The 19,528-nt window shown below is 42.2% G+C and overlaps 1 protein-coding gene and 1 long non-coding RNA gene across 5 annotated transcripts in view; one reads left to right on the top strand and one right to left on the bottom strand.

Annotated features, from left to right (window-relative positions):
- Window positions 1-942: 942 nt before the first annotated feature.
- On the top strand, window positions 943-13,437 carry LOC141381116 (uncharacterized). The gene is made up of 3 exons (XR_012400785.1): window positions 943-1,357; window positions 2,900-2,927; window positions 12,922-13,437. It is a non-coding gene; the product is annotated as an uncharacterized lncRNA (long non-coding RNA).
- LOC100333752 (uncharacterized) overlaps window positions 9,333-19,528 on the bottom strand; it is a 36,679-nt gene continuing 26,483 nt past the window's right edge. For 3 of the 4 annotated variants that reach the window (XM_073944027.1, XM_073944026.1, XM_002667304.8), the window contains exons 11-15: window positions 17,203-17,301; window positions 14,505-14,588; window positions 13,193-13,276; window positions 12,981-13,079; window positions 9,333-9,729 (exon numbers count right to left, since the gene is read on the bottom strand). In XM_073944027.1, coding sequence (XP_073800128.1) covers window positions 9,611-9,729; window positions 12,981-13,079; window positions 13,193-13,276; window positions 14,505-14,588; window positions 17,203-17,301 — 485 coding nt within the window. In that variant the 3' untranslated portion in view covers window positions 9,333-9,610. Of the gene's footprint in view, window positions 9,730-12,980; window positions 13,080-13,192; window positions 13,277-14,504; window positions 14,589-17,202; window positions 17,302-19,528 lie in introns of those variants that run through there. The other variant, XR_012400755.1, reaches the window with a different exon arrangement.

Below are 19,528 nucleotides of genomic sequence, written 5' to 3' on the forward strand. Positions count from 1 at the left end.
TTGAAAACAAAAGCAACTTAACTGCGCTCATGTAGCGTGCCCCCCTGGATGTACAGCGCCCTTAGCATTTGCCTATGCTACAGGCCGGCCCTGCCTGAAGCGTTTGTGATCTCACTAACCCTGATGTATTTTTTAGTAGTCCCCAAACTTCGTTTGCTGTAGGCTTTGCTAAGCTAACTCTGTAACTCACTTATTGCATTGAATTTTGAGCGTCTTACACTTAGAGATGTTGTTTATGTTTACACAGCTACATTACACATCAACTAAAGTTTAAAATATTGACTCATACAAGCACACAAATAAACACAGTGACACACACAGACAAATACGTACACAAACAGACCCGCACAATCACCCACAGACACACAAACAAATACATACACAAAACCCTGCTGAAAAATCCAGCTTAAACCAGCCTAGGCTGGTTGGCTGGTTTTAGAGGGGTTTTGGCCACTTCCAGGCTGGTTTCCAGCCATTTCCAGCCTGGTCTTAGCTGGTCAGTCTGGAAAATGACCAGCAAAATCCAGCTAAAACCAGCTTGACCAGCCTGGTATAAGCTGGATATAGCTGGTTTTGGCTGGACTCCCAGCTTGGCTAGGCTGGTAAAGCTAGTTTTAGCTGGTCATCTCCCAGCCTGACCAGCTAAGACCAGGCTGGAAATGGCTGGGAGCCAGCCTGGAAGTGGCCAAAACCCCTCTAAAACCAGCCTGGTTGACCAGCTAAAACCAGCCAACCAGCTTAGGCTGGTCTAAGCTGGATTTTTCAGCAGGGAAGGAAAATACAGACAAAACAAACAACTTTTGTTACACTAAACAAACATAAAACAAAGAAATAAATGGGAAAACAACGATTCCTTACCTCAGAACAGAAACTGAAGCTGTAAATCACTGAACTACATTACCCACGATGCTCTGTTGTAAACAGGAAGCGCGTCAAGGAGGCACACGGGTTTCAAACCGGTGGAGGACAAAGTGATTCATAAACAGCTCGTATGAAAGCATACTCATTCGTAAACAATAACAGCTCATGTATTCGTGTGGACTCATTTACAGAGTCACTTTACATTAATGTATTTGACTCGGACTAACAGATTCTTCAACTATACTCGGACTAAGAGATGAATCAACGCTAAAGCTCTTTTGGTCTGTTCAGAACACAAAAACACACTCAGAATTTAATGTGTGTCTAAATCCACGCCATCAAGACAAGTAAAAGAAACTGAAGATCTCCAGTGGAAATGAAGATTTAATTAATTAATTACTGATCAGCTGATGCATCGAGGAAAAGCGGCGCTGGTTTCCATTGGTAACGGGCACGCGCACAGATTTCACCACAAACACTCGACCCTCCAGATATGGTAAAACCGGCGGTTTTCCTAATAACAGCTCTTTAAATCAGTATTTATTCACTCACAGCTATCTTAATTAAAGTAATTAAATACAGTACACTGAAGCGAACACAAAGTCTTACTTGTGGCTAACAGAGTAGTAACTGAGATTATTAACGATAATAACAACTATGTTAATTATCTATTCAGCCTCGTAACAAAAACATGTTGATGTTTAGTTTGTAAGGTAGTAATGTGTATACTTTATTTAGTAGTATCATGCATGTGGTATAACACTTTGATATTTGTAGTATAAAAATGTATAGTGCTAAGCAAGAGAATCTTTTACACTCATTGATATATAGGGAATACACAGTCATATTTGCTTTATTTCTAGATACATTATTCAGACAGATGTCAAATTAAATCTATAATTAGTATTTTTGTTTGTTGTCATAGCAGTTTTATTAGCTTATACTTGGCAGATACATAACATACCGTTAATAACAATGTAATATCACAAATTTTGTCCATACTCAATATGTTTAATATGCAAAAACTAACAAAGATCGAATGGTTAGCAACAAAATTACAAATGTATAAAATATTTTTTAACTTTCTCTAAAAAATGTATTTAACCCTATAGAGCCGCACGTATCATATTTGAAACACAGGTTTCTAAGACCGATATAATATCAACCCGATCAATACTTTGTTTAAAAACTTGTTATATATGATTTGATAAAAGGTAACAGGTAAAAAAAAAGGGGAAAAACTGCCTAAAATGTTTTCTGTTGTCAAAATGTCAAGGGCAAAATATTTTTTTTGTCATTAAAATTAAACACCTGATGTATCAAATATCCCTGCTAAAAAATCCAGCTTAAACCAGCCTTGGCTGGTTTTAGCTGGTCGACCAGGCTGGTTTTAGAGGGGTTTTGGCCATTTTCAGGCTGTTTCCAGCCATTTCCAGCCTGGTCTTAGCTGGTCAGGCTGGAAAATGACCAGCTAAATCCAGCTAAAACCAGCTTGACCAGCCTGGTTTAAGCTGGACATAGCTGGTTTTGGCTGGGCTCCCAGCCTGGCTAGGCTGGTCAAGCTGGTTTTAGCTGGTCATCTCCCAGCCTGACCAGCTAAGACCAGGCTGGAAATGGCTGGAAACCAGCCTGGAAGTGGCCAAAACCCCTCTAAAACCAGCCTGGTTGACCAGCTAAAACCAGCCAACCAGCCTAGGCTGGTTTAAGCTGGATTTTTCAGCAGGGATATGTGTATCTCAGAATATATATATGGCAAAAATTTGTTTATTTGCTACATGGTTTAATAAACATCTAATTTCCAAAAAAGTTGAATTTTTTGGGGGACTTATAGGGTTAAAAAAAACACTCAGGGTCTTTCCACAAGTCTTTAAAAGTTTCAAACAATAAGATAATATATTATGGTGTAATATATTGCAGTAAAAATAACAGTTACACATCATTGTGGTATTTAAGCAGTTGTTAATCAGAATTCTGTTTTTGTTAAAACCAAAAAAATGCTGATATTTAAATTTAATTGTGTCATATTTGTCTTTTGCAGTCTTTAAAACAGAAGAAGGGGCTCAGGAGTGAGTTTTTTTCTTCTTTTTTCTTCTTCTTTTATCTCTATGTTGTCTTTGATTACTGTATCATTCAACCACATATTAGAAAATGTTGGGACAGTATGGAAAACACAAATATAAAAAGAAAGTAATGATTTCTAAACTAACTTTGACTTGTATTTCATTGCAGACAATACAACAAACATTATTTATTTAATGTGTTTCTCATAATCAATTTATTTAAAAAAAAAACACATATAGCAATTCTGGCTCTTGCAACACATTTAAAAAAAGCTCATGACATGAATCCATGTCTATAGACCTTTTTCTTGGAACACAAAATTACCCAGTATGCTTTGCGTGTATGCGCTAGGTGAATGCGAAGAACTTCCGGTCGGCAGCTGATGCGTGTAAACAGTCACATTTGGACAGCTTTGAAACGATAGTTTTAATCTATTTTACCTGCTTTTATCCTCTTTGAACTAATACTGTTGTCCATCAGCAGCATCTCCTGGACTGATCATTTAAAGAAATGCGATCTAATAGGATGGAAAACAGCTGCTGTGAGGCGTTTTCCCCTCGTTGTCAGGCAGCATCTTCTGCAGTTTAAATGAAGCCTCGTCATCGCTAAAGTCAACATTTTCTCTTTATTTCAAATATATAACCAGCCCAAACAAATGTAGTTCACCAAAATGTTTGACACACACACGAAAATATAGGCTAGTGTCATTTCAAAATGACAGAAAAACACAAACCGTGGTAAAAACAACACACGAAATAAAACACAAACGGCTCGCGATTAGAATGAACAGCAAATCAGCCAGCAGAGCATCAATAACAGACTTTTAATGCTCATTTTTGTAAATTGCACGACTTTCATACCTGTTAAGTTTCATGCCAGTACTCTGGTTTTCTCTCTCTCTGCGCTGAGCTAACAGCTGACAGGCCGGGAACGCACACACACACTATTTCTGACGGCAAACACGTGAACTACAGTCGGAGAACGTTTTTCTCGTATTTCTTGAACCACATGTGACAGATTATAACGGCTTTAACACACACATTTCTAAGTTGTGTGTCACAAAAACGCTCTGTTATCTATTTAAAACGTTATTGAAACCCATTTTCGGAGCGCAAATTACCAGTTGAAAACACTGTAAACGGAAGTTTTTCGCATTCTACCGGAAAACGCTGGTCGCTATGGCGCCCTCCATGCAGCAGCCATGAAAAAGGTCTATAGTGAAGTAAATTTCATTTGCGAATTAAGTGAATTTGACACATGAATGAGGCAAGTAAACTTAAAATGTTCAGTGTCTAATTACACATGAACATCGCGATTTATAATGTGGGCAAGAGTACAGTGTCCACATTGTTGCATTTTGTGCTTCAAAATGCACCACACATTCTCTATTGGAGACAGGTCGGGACTGCAGGCAGACCAGTCAAGTACCTGTATCCTCTTCCTCCGCAGTCAGGACTTTGTAATGTGTGCAGAATGTGGTTCTGCACTGTCTTGTTAAAACATGCATGGGCGTGACACAAACCCATACCATCACAGACCCTGGTTTTTAAACTTTGCTGGTAACAGTCTGGATGATCCTTTTGGTACGCAGCAAACGGTGTCCATTTCTCCCAGAAATTACCAGAAATACTGATTCATCTGACCACAGTACACATTTCTACTGTGTGATGGTCCATTCCAGGTGCCTCTGAGCCCAAAGAAGTCGATAACGCCTCTGGACACTGTTAACATAGGGCTTCCTTTTGGCACAGTACAGTTTTCACTGGCATTTGTTGATGTAACTACGCATTGTGGTAGTTGACAGGTTTGCCGCAGTAGTCCTGAGCCTATGTGGTGATTTGCCTATAGATGAATGAGGTTCCCCTTCGGTTGGGGAACTTCAGTGCCATAGAGTGGATTGATTGAATCCACGAAATGGGAGGATTCGGTTCAGAAGCCGCTTGTCTGAAAGAGTATTGAACGGGCCAATGAATGCAATGAATTGGCAGCGTAAGCTTGCACAGGTGTACTTCATTGCCAATTATCCCAGCATATAAGCACACCTGGAGCGAGCAGACGCCATCCTTTTCGCTTCAGAGACTTTCTGATCGAGTCGATGAGGGTTCCTCCTGCTGTGACCAGCGATTCTGAGCGAACGAGAGCATTCTCCCGGTCCAGAGTGTGTACACGCAGTGGCAGACGGTCGAGCTGGGTTTCTCCCTTGCCTGGCGTTCTTTGGGTCCGGTCCTCCAGAGCGGTGCGTATAAAGTTGCAAACTTCACAGAAAGAGCAACACAGTCGTGCAGCACGTCCTTTTCAGGACGGCGCTCCGACTGTGCGTTTCTGGATGCGGTGGTTTCCTGTCCTCGGATGATGGGCATGAGCACTGCGTTGCATGTCTGGGGGGTCCAGCATGTTAATGCGCTGCTCGCGGGCAGTTCATGTCGTCATTGCGATGCCATGACTGTTGCGCAGTAAAGATCGCGGCTAGCCTTTGCAAAAGGGCGAACCACCCCAGTTGTCCCCTGCTCTGCAGCGGGCACTCGGGCAGATCTGAGGGTTTCAGCGAGAGATAATCCGTCGCCCACGGGCCCGCGGACCTCCCGCTCCTCTAATCGCTCCATCCAAGCTTCGGGCGGGGGAAGCGATCCGTCTAACAGATGGTAGCCCTTACGCCCGATGACACCGGAGACCAGACGTCCACCGCGGCATCGGAGGGTGGGCTTTCATTGTCCGATGATGATCCAGACCCGCTCGCCCCCTTCGGGCTGGTGAGCGCTGTCACTACGGATCCTGAAACGGACATGTTAGCCGTGCTTTCCCGGGCTGCTTCGGCCGTGGGTTGGAGATGGTTTATCCCCCAGCTCCGCGGCCGGACCGACTAGAGGGGCGTTCCCTTCTTCCCGGAGGTGCACAGTAGGCTCACGCGGTCTTGTAAAGCACTTTTTTTCTGCTCATGCTGCGTGTCCCTCCACCCTAACCACTCTTGACGGTGGAACAGCCAGGGGGTGTGTGGTGATTCCTCAGGTTGAGTGCGCAATGGCGGTAAATCCGCACGGCGCCTCTTCTTGGCGGGGTCCGCCTCGTCTCCCATCCAAAGCCTGTAAGTTATCTACCTCCCTTGGAGCTAGAGCTTACATAGCTGCGGGCCAGGCTGCTTCCGCCTTGCATGCGATAGCCACCTACCAGCGCTACCTAGCGCAGGCGCTGGCCGAGCTGCACGAGGGTGGGTCCAACCCAGGCTTACGAGCTTCGCACCGCCGCCGACTTAGCTCTTCGGACTACTGAGTCCGCTGCCTGTGTGTTGGGGAGGACGATGTCCACATTAGTGATCCAGGAGCGCCACCCCTGGCTGCGCGAAGTCGACAAAGTCCGCTTTCTTGACTTCCCCATATCCCAAGCCATGTTCGGCGACACCGTCTGTGAATTCACCCAGGAATTCAAGGCGGTGAGAGAGCAGTTGGTGGGTGATGTCTTATCGGCGGTCCGTAGCCCGCTCCGCCCACCGTGCCATTCATACCTGCTCCTCGCCGAAGGCGCCCGCCTACGAGAGCTGCTCCGCCCCCGCACACGCCTATGGCGAAGCGAGCGCGTCGGGCACCTCGGAAGCAGGCAGCCCCCCTGCCCAGAACGCCGTTAAGTCTGTCAACGGACCGCGAAGCGTCCCTGGGACAGGCCATCTGGAGAAGAGGGAACTTGCTCTTTCCCCGCTGGAGGGCGGGGCCCCATTTCCAACGGCACTTTTTACTGCCATGAAAACATTATGAAAGGGCACTTTTCACTTCCCCAGATGTGACAGCCCGAAATCTGCCAGTCTGGGACGCTATGCTTTCTAGCTTGCAGATTCGGTGCGTTTCGCCAGTGGCTCACGAGCGCTGGGAGGACGGTCTCCTTTCTCCCACCCCTCGAGCCTCCCCTCCGGAGCTCGGGTTCGGAGTGAGAGCAAATATCTCACCTACAGCTTTTCCGTGGGACCCGCGAGCTTCCCGGATCAGCACACCCACTCCGCGCTGCCCCACTGCTGGTACGTCAGCGATTGTAGCGATGAGTCCATTAGCGGGAGCTCTGCCTGCCTGGTTAGCGCGGGCCAGCTCTTCGCGGTGGCTCATACGCACAATCAGACTCGGCTATGCGATTCAGTTCGCGAAATGGCCCCCCAAGTCACGGTGTGTATTCACCAGGGTCAGCCCCCTGTCCGCCCCTGTCTTGCGAGAGGAGATTGCTGTCCTCCTGGCGAAGGATGCAATCGAGCTGCTCCCTCCAGCCGAGATGGAGAGCGGGTTTTACAGCCCACACTTCATCGTGCCCAAAAAGAACGGTGGGTCACGGCCAATCCTAGATCTGCGCGTTTTGAACCGCTGTCTGCACAAGCTGCCGTTCAGAATGCTCACGCAGAAGCCGGTGCGTTCGTCCTCTGGGTTGGTCTGCAGCATTAGACCTGATGGACGCGTATTTCCATGTCTCCACTCTTCCTCGCCACCGTCAGTTTCTGCGGTTTGCGTTGATGGTCGAGCTTGGCAATACAAAGCCCTCCCCTTCGGGCTCTCTCTGTCTCCGTGGGTCCTCACCAAGCCCGCGGAGGGTGCCTTAGCGCCCCTTCGGCTCGCGGGCATCTGCATACTCAATTTCTTGACGACTGGCTGATTTTTGCCCTCTCTCGGAGCAGTTGATTATGCACAGAGACAAAGTGCTCCGGCACTTCCACCTGTTGGGGTTTCAGGTCAACCGAGAAAAGAGCAAACTCGCAACCGTGCAGAGGATCTCTTCTCTCGGGCTGGAGCTGGACTCGGTCACCATGGCAGCGCGCCTCTCTGGAGAGCGCGCTCAGCTGATGCTGTACTGTCTGAGAGAGCTCGACAGTAAAATAGTGGTCCCACTGAAACTATTTCAGAGGCTCCTGGGGCATATGGCATCTGCAGCCGCTTCATGCCACTCGCATTACTCTATATGAGGCCACTTCAACACTGGCTTCACGATCGAGTCCACAGACGCGCATGGCATGCGCGCGCACACCGAGTCTCTGTTACTGCGCTGTGTCGCCGCGCCCTGGCATATCGCCTGGAGCTGTTAGCAGTGTTCCTCGCTCTCCACCGTTTTTTTCCGGTGCTGGAGCGGCAACACGTGCTGGTCAGGACGGACAGTACGGCGGCGGTGGCGTATATCAGCCGTATGGGGGGTATGCGCTCTCGCCGCATGTCTCAGCTCGCCCGCCGTCTGCTCCTCTGGAGACATCCGCGGCTGAATTCGCTGCACGCCATTGATTTTCAGGCAAGCTCAACCGTGCAGCCGATGCGCTCTCACGGCAGCCTTACGTCCTGGAGAATGGAGACTCCACCCCGAGTCTGTTCAGATGATATGGGCGCGATTCAGGGAAGCCCAGATCGATCTGTTGCTTCCCCCGAGATCGCTCATTGCCAGTTGTTCTTTCCCTGACCGAGTGCTCTCGGCACGGATGCACTGGCTTACAGCTGGCCTCGGGGCATGCGCAAATACGCGTTTCCCCCAGTGAGCCTGCTCGCGCAGTTACTGTGCAAGGTCAGGGAGGACGAGGAACAGGTTGCTGGTTGGGCCCCTCTGGCTCAACCGGACCTGGATGTCAGAGCTCTCCCTCGCGATAGCCCTTCCCTGGCAGTCCCTTCGAGAGAGCACCTACTCTCTCAGGGACAGGGCACCATCTGGCACCCTCGCCGATCTTTGGGGGTCATTAGACGCGAGGAAGACTTAGGTAACCTCCGATTGCGGTGGCTAATACCGTCACTCGGGCTAGAGCCCCCTCCCCGAGCGCGCCTATGCCCTGAAGTGGAGTCTATTCACTGAATGGTGTCTCTCTCGCAGAGAAGACCCCCGTAATTTGCCAGATAAGCGTTGTGCTTTCTTTACGCCAAGAGAAGCTGGAGAGCAGGCTGTCGCCCTCCACACTCAAGGTAACGTGGCTGCCATCTCCACTCTCATAACCTCATCATCCGGTTCCTCAGGGGCGCTAAGCGAATTAATTCACCTCGCCCCCTCTCATGCCCTCTTAGGATCTCGCCCTCGCTACACAAGCCGCGTCAGATCCCTTCGATCCTCGACTCTATCTTTCTGTCCCTGAAGACAGCTCTGCTGGTCGCGTTGATATCGATTAGAGGGTCAATTAAATATAAATATAAAAAAAAAGGATAAATTAGGGCCAGGGACACGTTGGAGGACCGCGCCTCCCATGATGTGGGTGCGTCACGCTTGCTTGACAATCCCCTCATCGGGGGCGTTGGTAAGGTGCAGTCATTATGGCGCTTTCCATACTTCTCCCATTCGTGGATTTCATCCACTCTATGGCACTGAAGTTCCCCAACCGAAGGGGAACGTTCGAGGTTACAGAAGTAACCCTTCGTTCCCCGAGGAGGGGAACGGAAGTGCCATACTCCGTCGCCATAATGACTGTCCCTTAGCTGTTTGAAAGTCTCTTCAGCTTAAAAGGAAGCTCGCTCCAGGTGTGCTTATATGCTGGGATAATTGGCAATGAAGTACACCTGTGCAAGCTTACACTGCCAATTCATTGCATTCATTGGCCCGTTCAATACTCTTTCAGACAAGCGGCTTCTGAACCGAATCCTCCTCCATTCGTGGATTTCATCCACTCTATGGCACTTCCGTTCCCCTCCTCGGGGAACGAAGGGTTACTTCTGTAACCTCGAACGTTTTGTTATGACATTAGCCCAGAGATTGTGCCTTAATTAAAGTTAATGACATTACATAGTTTCAATAACGACAATATCTTTGACCCAACAATCACGGTACCCAGAATTATCTTGGAAGGCATATGACATCCTCTAAATTCACAAGCCTCGCCTGAAACAGAAAGAAGACACACATTAGACTTAATGATAAATGAGGTATTTACATGAGCAAATGAATGACAGTCACATTTCAATCTAAATGTTACAAATATAAGTGCACGCTCACTTTTAGTCTGTAATCTAATCAAATGGATTAATGTTGTGTGAAAACAAGTTGAAACAGTTACAGCTCATTCTGGGATTAAAGAAATACAGAATTATGCTGTCAATTTTACAACCAAATATTTTTCCATTTAAACTTTTGTCAAATGTTAGATATTACGAAAACTAAATCATCATTTACTTAAAAAGTAGTGTGTAATGAAGGTATAAGAGAGAGATTTCAAATCTACTGTGGAAGGAGACTTTTTCTTGAATTATTTAATGTTATTTAGTTTGACAAACTTATCAGATGACTTAAAAAAATGTTGATAGTTGGCAATTGTACACAATCGAATAGGAGAACCAAAAAAAAAAAAAAAAACATAATACAATAAAACTAAATTGAATAAAGTAAAAGAAAAAGAACAGAAAAGAGCAAAAAACAACACAATAGAACAGAATAAAAAAACAACAGACAAGAAAAAATAGAATACAGTTAAACAAAATAATGGAACAGAATAGAATAAAACAGAAAAGAAAAGAATAGAATAAATCAAATACGAGTAGAACAAAATAGAACACAGTACAATGGAACAGAACAAAAGAATATAATACAATAGAACAGGATAGAATAGAATGGAACAGAATACAATAGAACAGAACAAAAGAACAGAACAGAATTGAATAGAACAGAAAAGAAAAGAACAATAGACTAGAAAACAATAGAAAACAAAAGCATAGAATACAATATATCAGGTAAGTACAGAATAGAACATTGTTACAATCCTATGTTTGTCTTGTCAAAGAGAAGCATAGAATCGAACAGAAAATAATAGAATACAATAAAACAGAATAGAAGAAAAACAAAAGAAGAATAGAACCGAACAGAAAAGAGTAGAACGGAAAACAATAGAACAGAATAGAATACAATAGAACAGAATAGAATACAATAGAGCAGGATAGAATACAATAGAGCAGGATAGACAAACAGAAAAGAATAGAATAAAATAGAACAGAATGGAATAGAACAAAGAATAGAAGGAAACAAAAGAATAGAACACGACATAATAGAATAGAACAGAGCAAAAAAAAGAAAAAGAATAGAACACAGCAGCACAGAAAACAATAGAATAAGGCCCCGTTTAAACTAGTGCGTTTTAGTGTTAATACGGCATTTTAGAATGAAAACTATCCGCGTCCACACTAGCATTGGTTTCACCCAGTGTTTCTGAACAGCTCTCCGTCCACACCAAAACACTGAAAACGCACATCACGTGACTACACACACACTTTCTGGCATGCGCTGCAGATATCTAGCCAGATGAGAGCTGTGCTCGGAGTGTTCATCAAGGATCTCCTGCTGGATCTAATCTCGCTATATTTGCTAAACGTGATATTTCATTAGGGGCCAAGCACCGCAGGTGCGTAGGCACCTATTGGATCCGTTAGCGTTCCTATTATTATTATTCTTCCTTCTTCTTCCGTTTCTTCCGCCAGATTTGAATGGCAGCCCATATAGGCGTATGCGGGAAAGTTATATAATTTGGCACAATGATAGAGGACAGTATTAACATTAATCAGACCAAATATGAAGTCTCAAAATCAAACTCTCTAGCGCCACTACTTGTCCAAACTTTCATGTAAGTTTATCATCATAACTTTTGAACCGAATGGGCTACAATCAAAATTCTTTTTTCCTCTGACTCCTTGGCTCAGTCCGATTCAAACGCACCATATGACGTCATTTTCCGTCATGAATTTTTTCGCGCTATTTTAAATTTTTCGAAAAACATATTTGATCGAACTCGTCCTAGGCCGTGTCTCCGATTTTCACCAAAATTGAATCACATGATCTACAGACCATGCCAACCAAAAGTTATGGAATTCAAGTTGATGAGACCAACCGTTTTTGTTTAACTTGCGAACTAATTTAACGTAGAATTTGCGAAAATGGACTTGAGGCGATATCTCTGTAACGCATTCACCGATTCACACTAAACTTGGTGTGTGTTATGACAACTAGGGTCTAAGGTTAATGGCGGAGTTTCGGCGCACTGCCCCCTAGTGGTCCGGAGATACTAAAAACTTGCTTTTTGGCTTGTAACGTCTCAACCTTTTGTCCGAAACTCATGAAACTGGTCGCATTACATCCGGCAGAGCATGCCGAGTCGAATGATGTCTGATTTTCACAGGTCAGCCATTTTGGGCGTCGCCCATTTCGATTTTTGGCCAAAAATGCTATATTTTACCAACACATTTACATATCATTACAAAACATGGTATGCATCTTCAACCCCATGCCCTGAAAGTACTCAAAAACGTCTGGAGCAGCGCCACCTTATGGCCAATAGTGCTTGGCCCCTTAATTGCTGCTTGCAGCTATATTTCATCTTGTTGTCTTTATCTAACGACATGTTCCCCGACTTTGGTCTTTTTAATCTAGTACTTGTTCTCAGTCAACATGTTTTTGCTGAGCGCAGAGATAAGTTAATAATTAATGGAATCATGTACATTCTGCACATTGAGTAATTGTTTGTTTTTATTTCCTATAATGTATAAACTTATTGTACGTTATAGTGTTATAATGGCCATTATTAATTATTAAAACTGATATTCAGCAAAAGAGAGGGCATGTTTCGTATTTTCACTGAAAATGAATGAAGAGGAGGCAGCATAATGTTAGGCTGCATCGTGGTATGAATATGCATACAGTGAAGATGATGCTTATATATGCCTGAATGGCCTCTTCAGCGTTTCCAAAATGATCTGTTTTCGGCACTCGAAAAATTCAGCGTAGTGTGGATGGCGAAACTATAGCAAAACTTATGCGTTTTAAAATGAAAACGCATTAGTGTAAACGGGGCCTAAAAGAACAGAATACAGTAGAACAAATTATAATGCAGTAGAACAGAACAGAATGGAACAGAACTGAATAGAAGAGTTAGATGTAAAAAAAAAAAATTGCACACAGATACTTAAACATTCTCATTATGATTTCTGTAAATAGAATATCAGCATAGAGTTGAATAGGTTCAGAGTAACTGAAACAGAGATTTTCACTAAATCTCTATGTTTTTTTTTATTTATGACAACACACAAAAAGGGAACAGCCACGGACATTACACAAATCCTGTAATAAAAACACAGTCAGCTCAGACTCACCAGGTGCAGCTATCTGTAAAACCAGCAGAGCTGAAGCGAAGACACTTTCAGATGCAAAGAGAACAATTCTCAGATCTCCCAGCACACGCTCGCCATTCACTGAGAAATCAACAATGAAGAGAGATATCACTGGATAGATTATCATTACCAATGTAATTGTATGCTATCCACCATTGATATATCTGAAGTAATAATGGAGGGATTGAACTCACATATGTTCAGTGTCAGTGTTGAAGAGGTGAGTAAAACAACACCGACTGATCCAAACAGATACACAAATCTGCTGTGACGACCAACTGATATACAGGAAACACAAGCAGAGATTGAAATAGTTTGGGAGATCAAAAGCTTGCTAAACTAGTGACAAAGCCATAATTATAATCTGTATTAATAACAATTTCAGTGATGGAACATTTCAACATGTAAAAAATAAATAATAAAGAAACCTGAAATGCTCTATTAAGCTTTTATTGAATTGCAGAAGTAGCATTTGTTCAGGATGTTCGTTTTATTTATTTGGAAACACTTTAGCAGAAGGTAAGAAACTTTTAGAAACCATGACATGAATATAAATGAGATTTTATGCATGCTTGTAACAACTCTTATTAGGTGTCATTTGCTCACCTATGACATTATACATGCAAAGATGACATTGATTGTCAGGACAGCTTGACATTACCAAGAAAACATAACTTGTTATAAATCTGTCATAAACATGATTGTCATTGTAATTGTGTCATAAATGTTATTCGGATCACATTTCAGTGGAACAAACAGTATTTGTCATTAAAAAGTCTCAATAAATGCGTCATTACTCTGTCAAATCATTTTTTACAGTGTCATTAATATTTAATGACATTTCAATGACACAAAAAACAGCTTGTACCACTGTAGTTAATGATTAATCACGCTCTTATGAAATTCATGACATTTATAATGGCTTCAGGATGGGTTTATGACAAGTTTTGCTTTCTCTGTAAAGTCAGGTTGTCACGACAGACAAAAATAGGTTGAGATGTTTATGTCAAGTCATAACAAATAATGTCATCTTTGCATTTCATTTAATCTTAGTTTGCATGCATAAAATCTTATTCACATGCATGACATTATTATAAAGGCTTCATAACAGTCTAATGAACACCCCTTCAAGTAAAGTGTTACCATTATTTTCTGTGCACTGGGGTGACTTCATTGCAGAAATACCAGCCTGATCTCACGAGAAAACATATTTTATTATTTTTTTTTTAAAAAAAAAGTATTTTACGTTTTGCCAGTTTAGTGGCTAATTCGTACGAATTCGTATGAGTTCAGTCTTACGAAATTGTACGATTTTGAAAAGGAGGCGTGGCACCAAACCCCACCCCTAAACACAACCCTCCTTGGGGGATGAGCAAATCGTACTAAAATGTATGAATTAGATCATACGAATTCGTACGAATTAGCTACTAAAAGAAAAAGTTACGAATTGCCGTGAGATTGTGTTGGAAATACAGGGATACAAAAAGATGATGATCATTACTGTACCTGATTTGTTAAACGCCCAGGTCAAATCCATAAGTGTCCACTGTATCTGCAGAAACACAACCACACTCGCCCATGCCATATAATCTGTCCACAGAAATGGAGGACTCGTTTTATTAAATCCAAAAGACGTAGATCATTTTAGCATAAACACTCTGAGATATAAACTACCAGTCAAAAGTTTGGAAACAGACTTTTTACTGTCATAAAATAATTTGAATCTGCTCACCAAGAATCAAAAATACAGAAAAACTGTGAAATATGATTATGATTTTAAATATCCGTCTTCTTATTGAACTTAGCTTCAAATTTATTTTATTGCTGTGATTTAAAGCTGAAATGTTCCTTTAGAAATCATTATAATATGAGGATTTGCTGTTCTGCTATGATCAGTTATTATGGGTACAAAATCACTAACAATAATTCTTGCTTAAAATTATCAGTGCTAAAAAGGTTTTGTCTTGCTTTATTATATCATGGAAACTGTGATACACTCGAAACATGACAATGTATTTACAATTTGTTGAAACAACACAATTCTTAATTGTTTTTTGGGACAACTTAATTGTTTTATGTTTAATAGTGCTCAACATTTTAAAACTATATATTGTGTATTTTATAAAAATCAATTCATTTGTAACGATATTTTTGATTGGTGTTGCATCGGTTTTCAAATTGACAACAACATTAAAAAAATAATAATAATAAAAACAATAAATGTTTTTCCTAGAGCAGATCATGAGATCATGTTACTAGAATATTTGACAAGACAGGCTCATTGTGGATACATACCCCTGTCTACATTTCTGGAGAGCTTGAATTTTGTACCCAGAGATATGTGAGGCAGCATTTCGTCTATAAAATGGACGCTACCTGGCGGTATGATACCGCCGATGACTTACAAGCTGACCGCTTACCTCCATACGGATGACATTTCTGGTGTTACCAGTTTTCCCAGTGGCTCGCAGCCAAGGTTATTATAGCTAACGAAAACAAACTAAAATGTAAAATATTTGTTGTTAACTGAAATAAAAAAAAAATAATTTTTTAAAACTAGACCTAACTAAAACTGTATAGTGTACATACAAAACTAACTGAAACTAACTAATATTATAGCCAAACCTCCTTCGTTTTTGTCTTTGTAAATGTATTTAATACATAATCTTACTGTAAGCCTTTTAAAAGTAAATCTAATTCGCGCTGCAGGTGTTTGACCCATAACTTACGACACCTCAAAGTCTGTAGTCCTGCTAGAGCCGGTTCTCCTCTTGTCATCCTCGATGTTGCTCCCGCAACAAAAACAACGAGTGGACATGACAGCAGCACAGTGACAGCATTAAATACAGACACTTTAAACTATTACTTTAACACATTTGTGCCCAATATTGGGTTTTATTTCTATATCGCAATTGCGAATGAATCTTTTTCACCAGTGAAACGGTTGAACTAGTTCACCCAATCGAACTGAATCATTTGAAACGATTCATGTCTCCAGTAAGCACTTATCCACAAACTCCTTACTTTTTAACAAGCCTAATACCCCCCTCTTACTCTAAACAATCCAATATATACTCTCATTCAGTTATTAAAACAGTAACAGTTACACTGAGACCAAATATGAAAAGCGGTTACAGTGTGATTCAGTGAACAAAACCCAAACAGCACATGACAGCATGCTGTGAGTAAACTAAACTTGAACAACTGCGGTGCGGGTGAACAGAGGGCTTAAATAAGAGGATTTGGTAAAAAACGGAAGTTTATTTCATAACAGACAATCGTAATTGAATTTAAGTAAGTGATTTATGCTTCAGTTGGGTTGCAAAACTTTAGAATGATTCCAGAAAGCAGGTAAAACAAAAGCAACAAAATAAAAACAAGGTGAAATCACGTGGCCGAGACGGCTTTTCTTTTTCTAGATTGGCTTTGAAAACACTATCGATTGGGTTTAGAGAAGCGGGTCAGTCAGTCGGATGCAAGCTGCCCTGGTCAGCTGAAGTGTACTTTGCACCCTCTGGTGGATTTACGCAAGAAGAGGGCGCACAAGAGAAATTTGAGTTCATTAAAAAATTTACGCAGTGGTCTGTAGGAGATTTGCAAAAAATGCGAGCAGATGTAACCCCACCGGTCATACACCACCCAATCCGCTCCGGGCTGGGATTAAACCGGCGACCTTCCACATGGGAGTCGGTTGCTCTAACAAGAAGGCTAAAGACCATGGCCTCTAGCATCTGTCGCTAGAGCACTTTTAGAGGTCAGAGGAGTGAGGTTTACTTGCACAACACTTACTAGCTGGCCTCTGCTACACTCACCCCCCTAAACCTCACTCCCGTCCGGGTCACGGCACCATTGTAACCTCAACGATCCTGGAGTGAGGTTTTACCTGCACAGCACTTGCTAGCTGGCCTCTGCTACACAGACGAACTTCCGGTTTCATATTTCACTATGCCCAGAAATGCAGACCTGTGAACGTATTCACAATGAGTCTTTGAAGCAACACTGAAGACTAAATCATGTGTCAAGTTCAGCTTTAAACCATGAAAATTAATGACGTTTTAAACCACATTTAATAAAAGAACAAACAGTTATTTAATATTGCAGTAACATTTCACAGCTTCACTGTATTTTTCTGAACTAAAGGCAGCTTTTGAGAGCAGAATAAGCTCATTATAAAAACACTAACAAATCTTACGTAAATAAATACCTTGATGATTTTCCAGAGTGTAAATATAAAAACAGAGCATAAAAGCATTTATCAGTATGATTCCACTGAGCCACTGCCCTTTCCGTACCAGAAGTGAATCTGAAAAAAGACGTCATGTTCTCATTATAAAACACTTCTTTTTCACAAGAACAATTTGAAGTCAGGGTGATGGCACATGCTTTTTCTAATATTACTGGAAAAAACTGTAAAAACATAATAAAAAGCCACAATATTAATTGTCATGGATGCGTATTTATGTAATCCACCAATTAAGCCAAACTTCAAAATTAAGCCATGCTCGTGCATGTTGCGCTCAGTTTCACGTTCATTCAGATGTACAAAAGAATATCCGTGAAATTCGGCGTACGCAGTGTTTCATACATCTGAATTTTTTTCTGCGTACGCACATTTACAGCTTTGTGCGTACACAATGTTTTAGTATGATTTCCACGCAAGTCTTCGTACATGAGGCCCCAGATGTATGAAACACTGCGTAAGCCGAATCTCACGCATATTCTTTTGTACATCTGAATGAACGTGAAACTGAGCGCAACATGAACGAGCACAAAACCCCTCCCTGCCTCCTCCCCCGTATGAATATGTAAATGACTCTACTTTGGCAAAACCCAACGAAAAAGCAAAGGCAAAAGCAAGCAAGAAGAGAAACTTTGAACAGAATGTGAATTGGAGGTGCTGCTTTCGGAGGTAGACCGGAGAAAAGCGGTGTTATTTGCAAGTTTGTTCTCCGGAATTAACAACAAAAGAAAAAAATAGAGTGGGAGAGTTTAGCTGATACGGTTAACACAGTTGTGTCTGAACATCGCACTGTGTAGTTAAAAGAGAAATAGTGTGATTTATAGGTGTAAAATGTTGTAGTAACTTTATTAGTCTCAGTGGCGCAGCCTGTAAAACGCTTGGTAACATGTTTTGACCAAGCGGCAACCTCCCGCTCTCTCTCAGGAAGCCAATACGGAAGTAACTAAAATTGCAATTCATCTGAAATTCGGCTAGTCCTGGCCGCTCCTGGCTCCAAAACAGAGCAAATTTCAATTGAGCCCACTGTTAGAATGGCCAACTTTACAGCAGAAAAAAGGTGTTTACAGCCTGGTACAAAAAAAGATTTTGGTTAATACAGCTAATATTACCCTTCATGACAACTGTGAGGGGGTGAATTTTTTTATAACTCATCCGTTTCCTTTATATTAAGTTATATTAAGTTTGCATAATTAAGGGTGTGGTCACTTGATTGACAGCTAGGTCTCGTTGGTCGCCGTCACGTCACCTCAGCTGAATCCTGCAGATTAGCCACTGAACTCGGCATATTTATCGTATTTCTGTGTTGTTTTATGTGGCTTTACACAGTCGACTGCCTTTTGGGCTTGTTTCCTACAATTATTAGATGGCATGGCATGCTGAGTGCACTTAATTGTGCTCACAAATCATTCACGTGGCCTCCGTTTCCCATGTGAGTAAAGATATATACTTATATACCATCTCTATACATGTATTTGTTTTATTTAAGATCATTTATCGTTTATATTTATATTTAGAGCTGTAATGCACTTCAGAATCTGTCCGATTAATTAGCTGTAGGCTCTAGAACAGTCATCTGAAGTGTTGTCATACAGTGTTATGCTGGATTTCATCAATAGTCTTACAGTAACTAACACAGACTATATCTGAAGTGTTTGGAAGTAATTCGCGTTTTCCTCCTGTTGAAAAACATAATAAGAACAATGTTTAGTGGCTCAATGTATTACAGCAGTGTTTTTAAAAGTCTAAACACTTTATTGATATAGTATAAAACCAAGCACAAGTGGTCAGAATACAAACGAGTCACAGGTGACAAAGTATTAAGCGTTCTCCCAAAGTAAAGTGTGTCTGAACCAGGTCCAAGGTAAATACCAGTAGGTGTCTGTAGCTCCGCTCACTTTCCGCCTCTTTGCCCTTGTTTGGTATCCCGCCGTGGGTGTGATGACGCGCAAACAAAATGGCGACGGTTGGCCGCGCCTACTTGTGGCTTCTTTTGCGCTCTTTAGAAACCTATGGGTGACGTCACGGATACTACGTCCATATATTTTACAGTCTATGGTTTTGACACGTTCGAGCATGAACTCGGTTCGAAACCAGCGTCTGATGAACTCTTTCTTCTTTTTTCCCCCGCTACATATCAGATTTTGCCAACTATTTATCACGAGAAAGACAAGTAGGAATCATCAATAAGTCTGTGCATCATATTTAATTTGCACATTTATTGAATGGAAATGTTTCTGATTCACTCATGCAAATTCATCTTCAGATAGTGTCTTTATAGCAATGTGCTTGC

This window comes from Danio rerio, chromosome 3 (genome assembly GCF_049306965.1).
Source record: "Danio rerio strain Tuebingen ecotype United States chromosome 3, GRCz12tu, whole genome shotgun sequence".
NCBI lineage: Eukaryota > Metazoa > Chordata > Actinopteri > Cypriniformes > Danionidae > Danio > Danio rerio.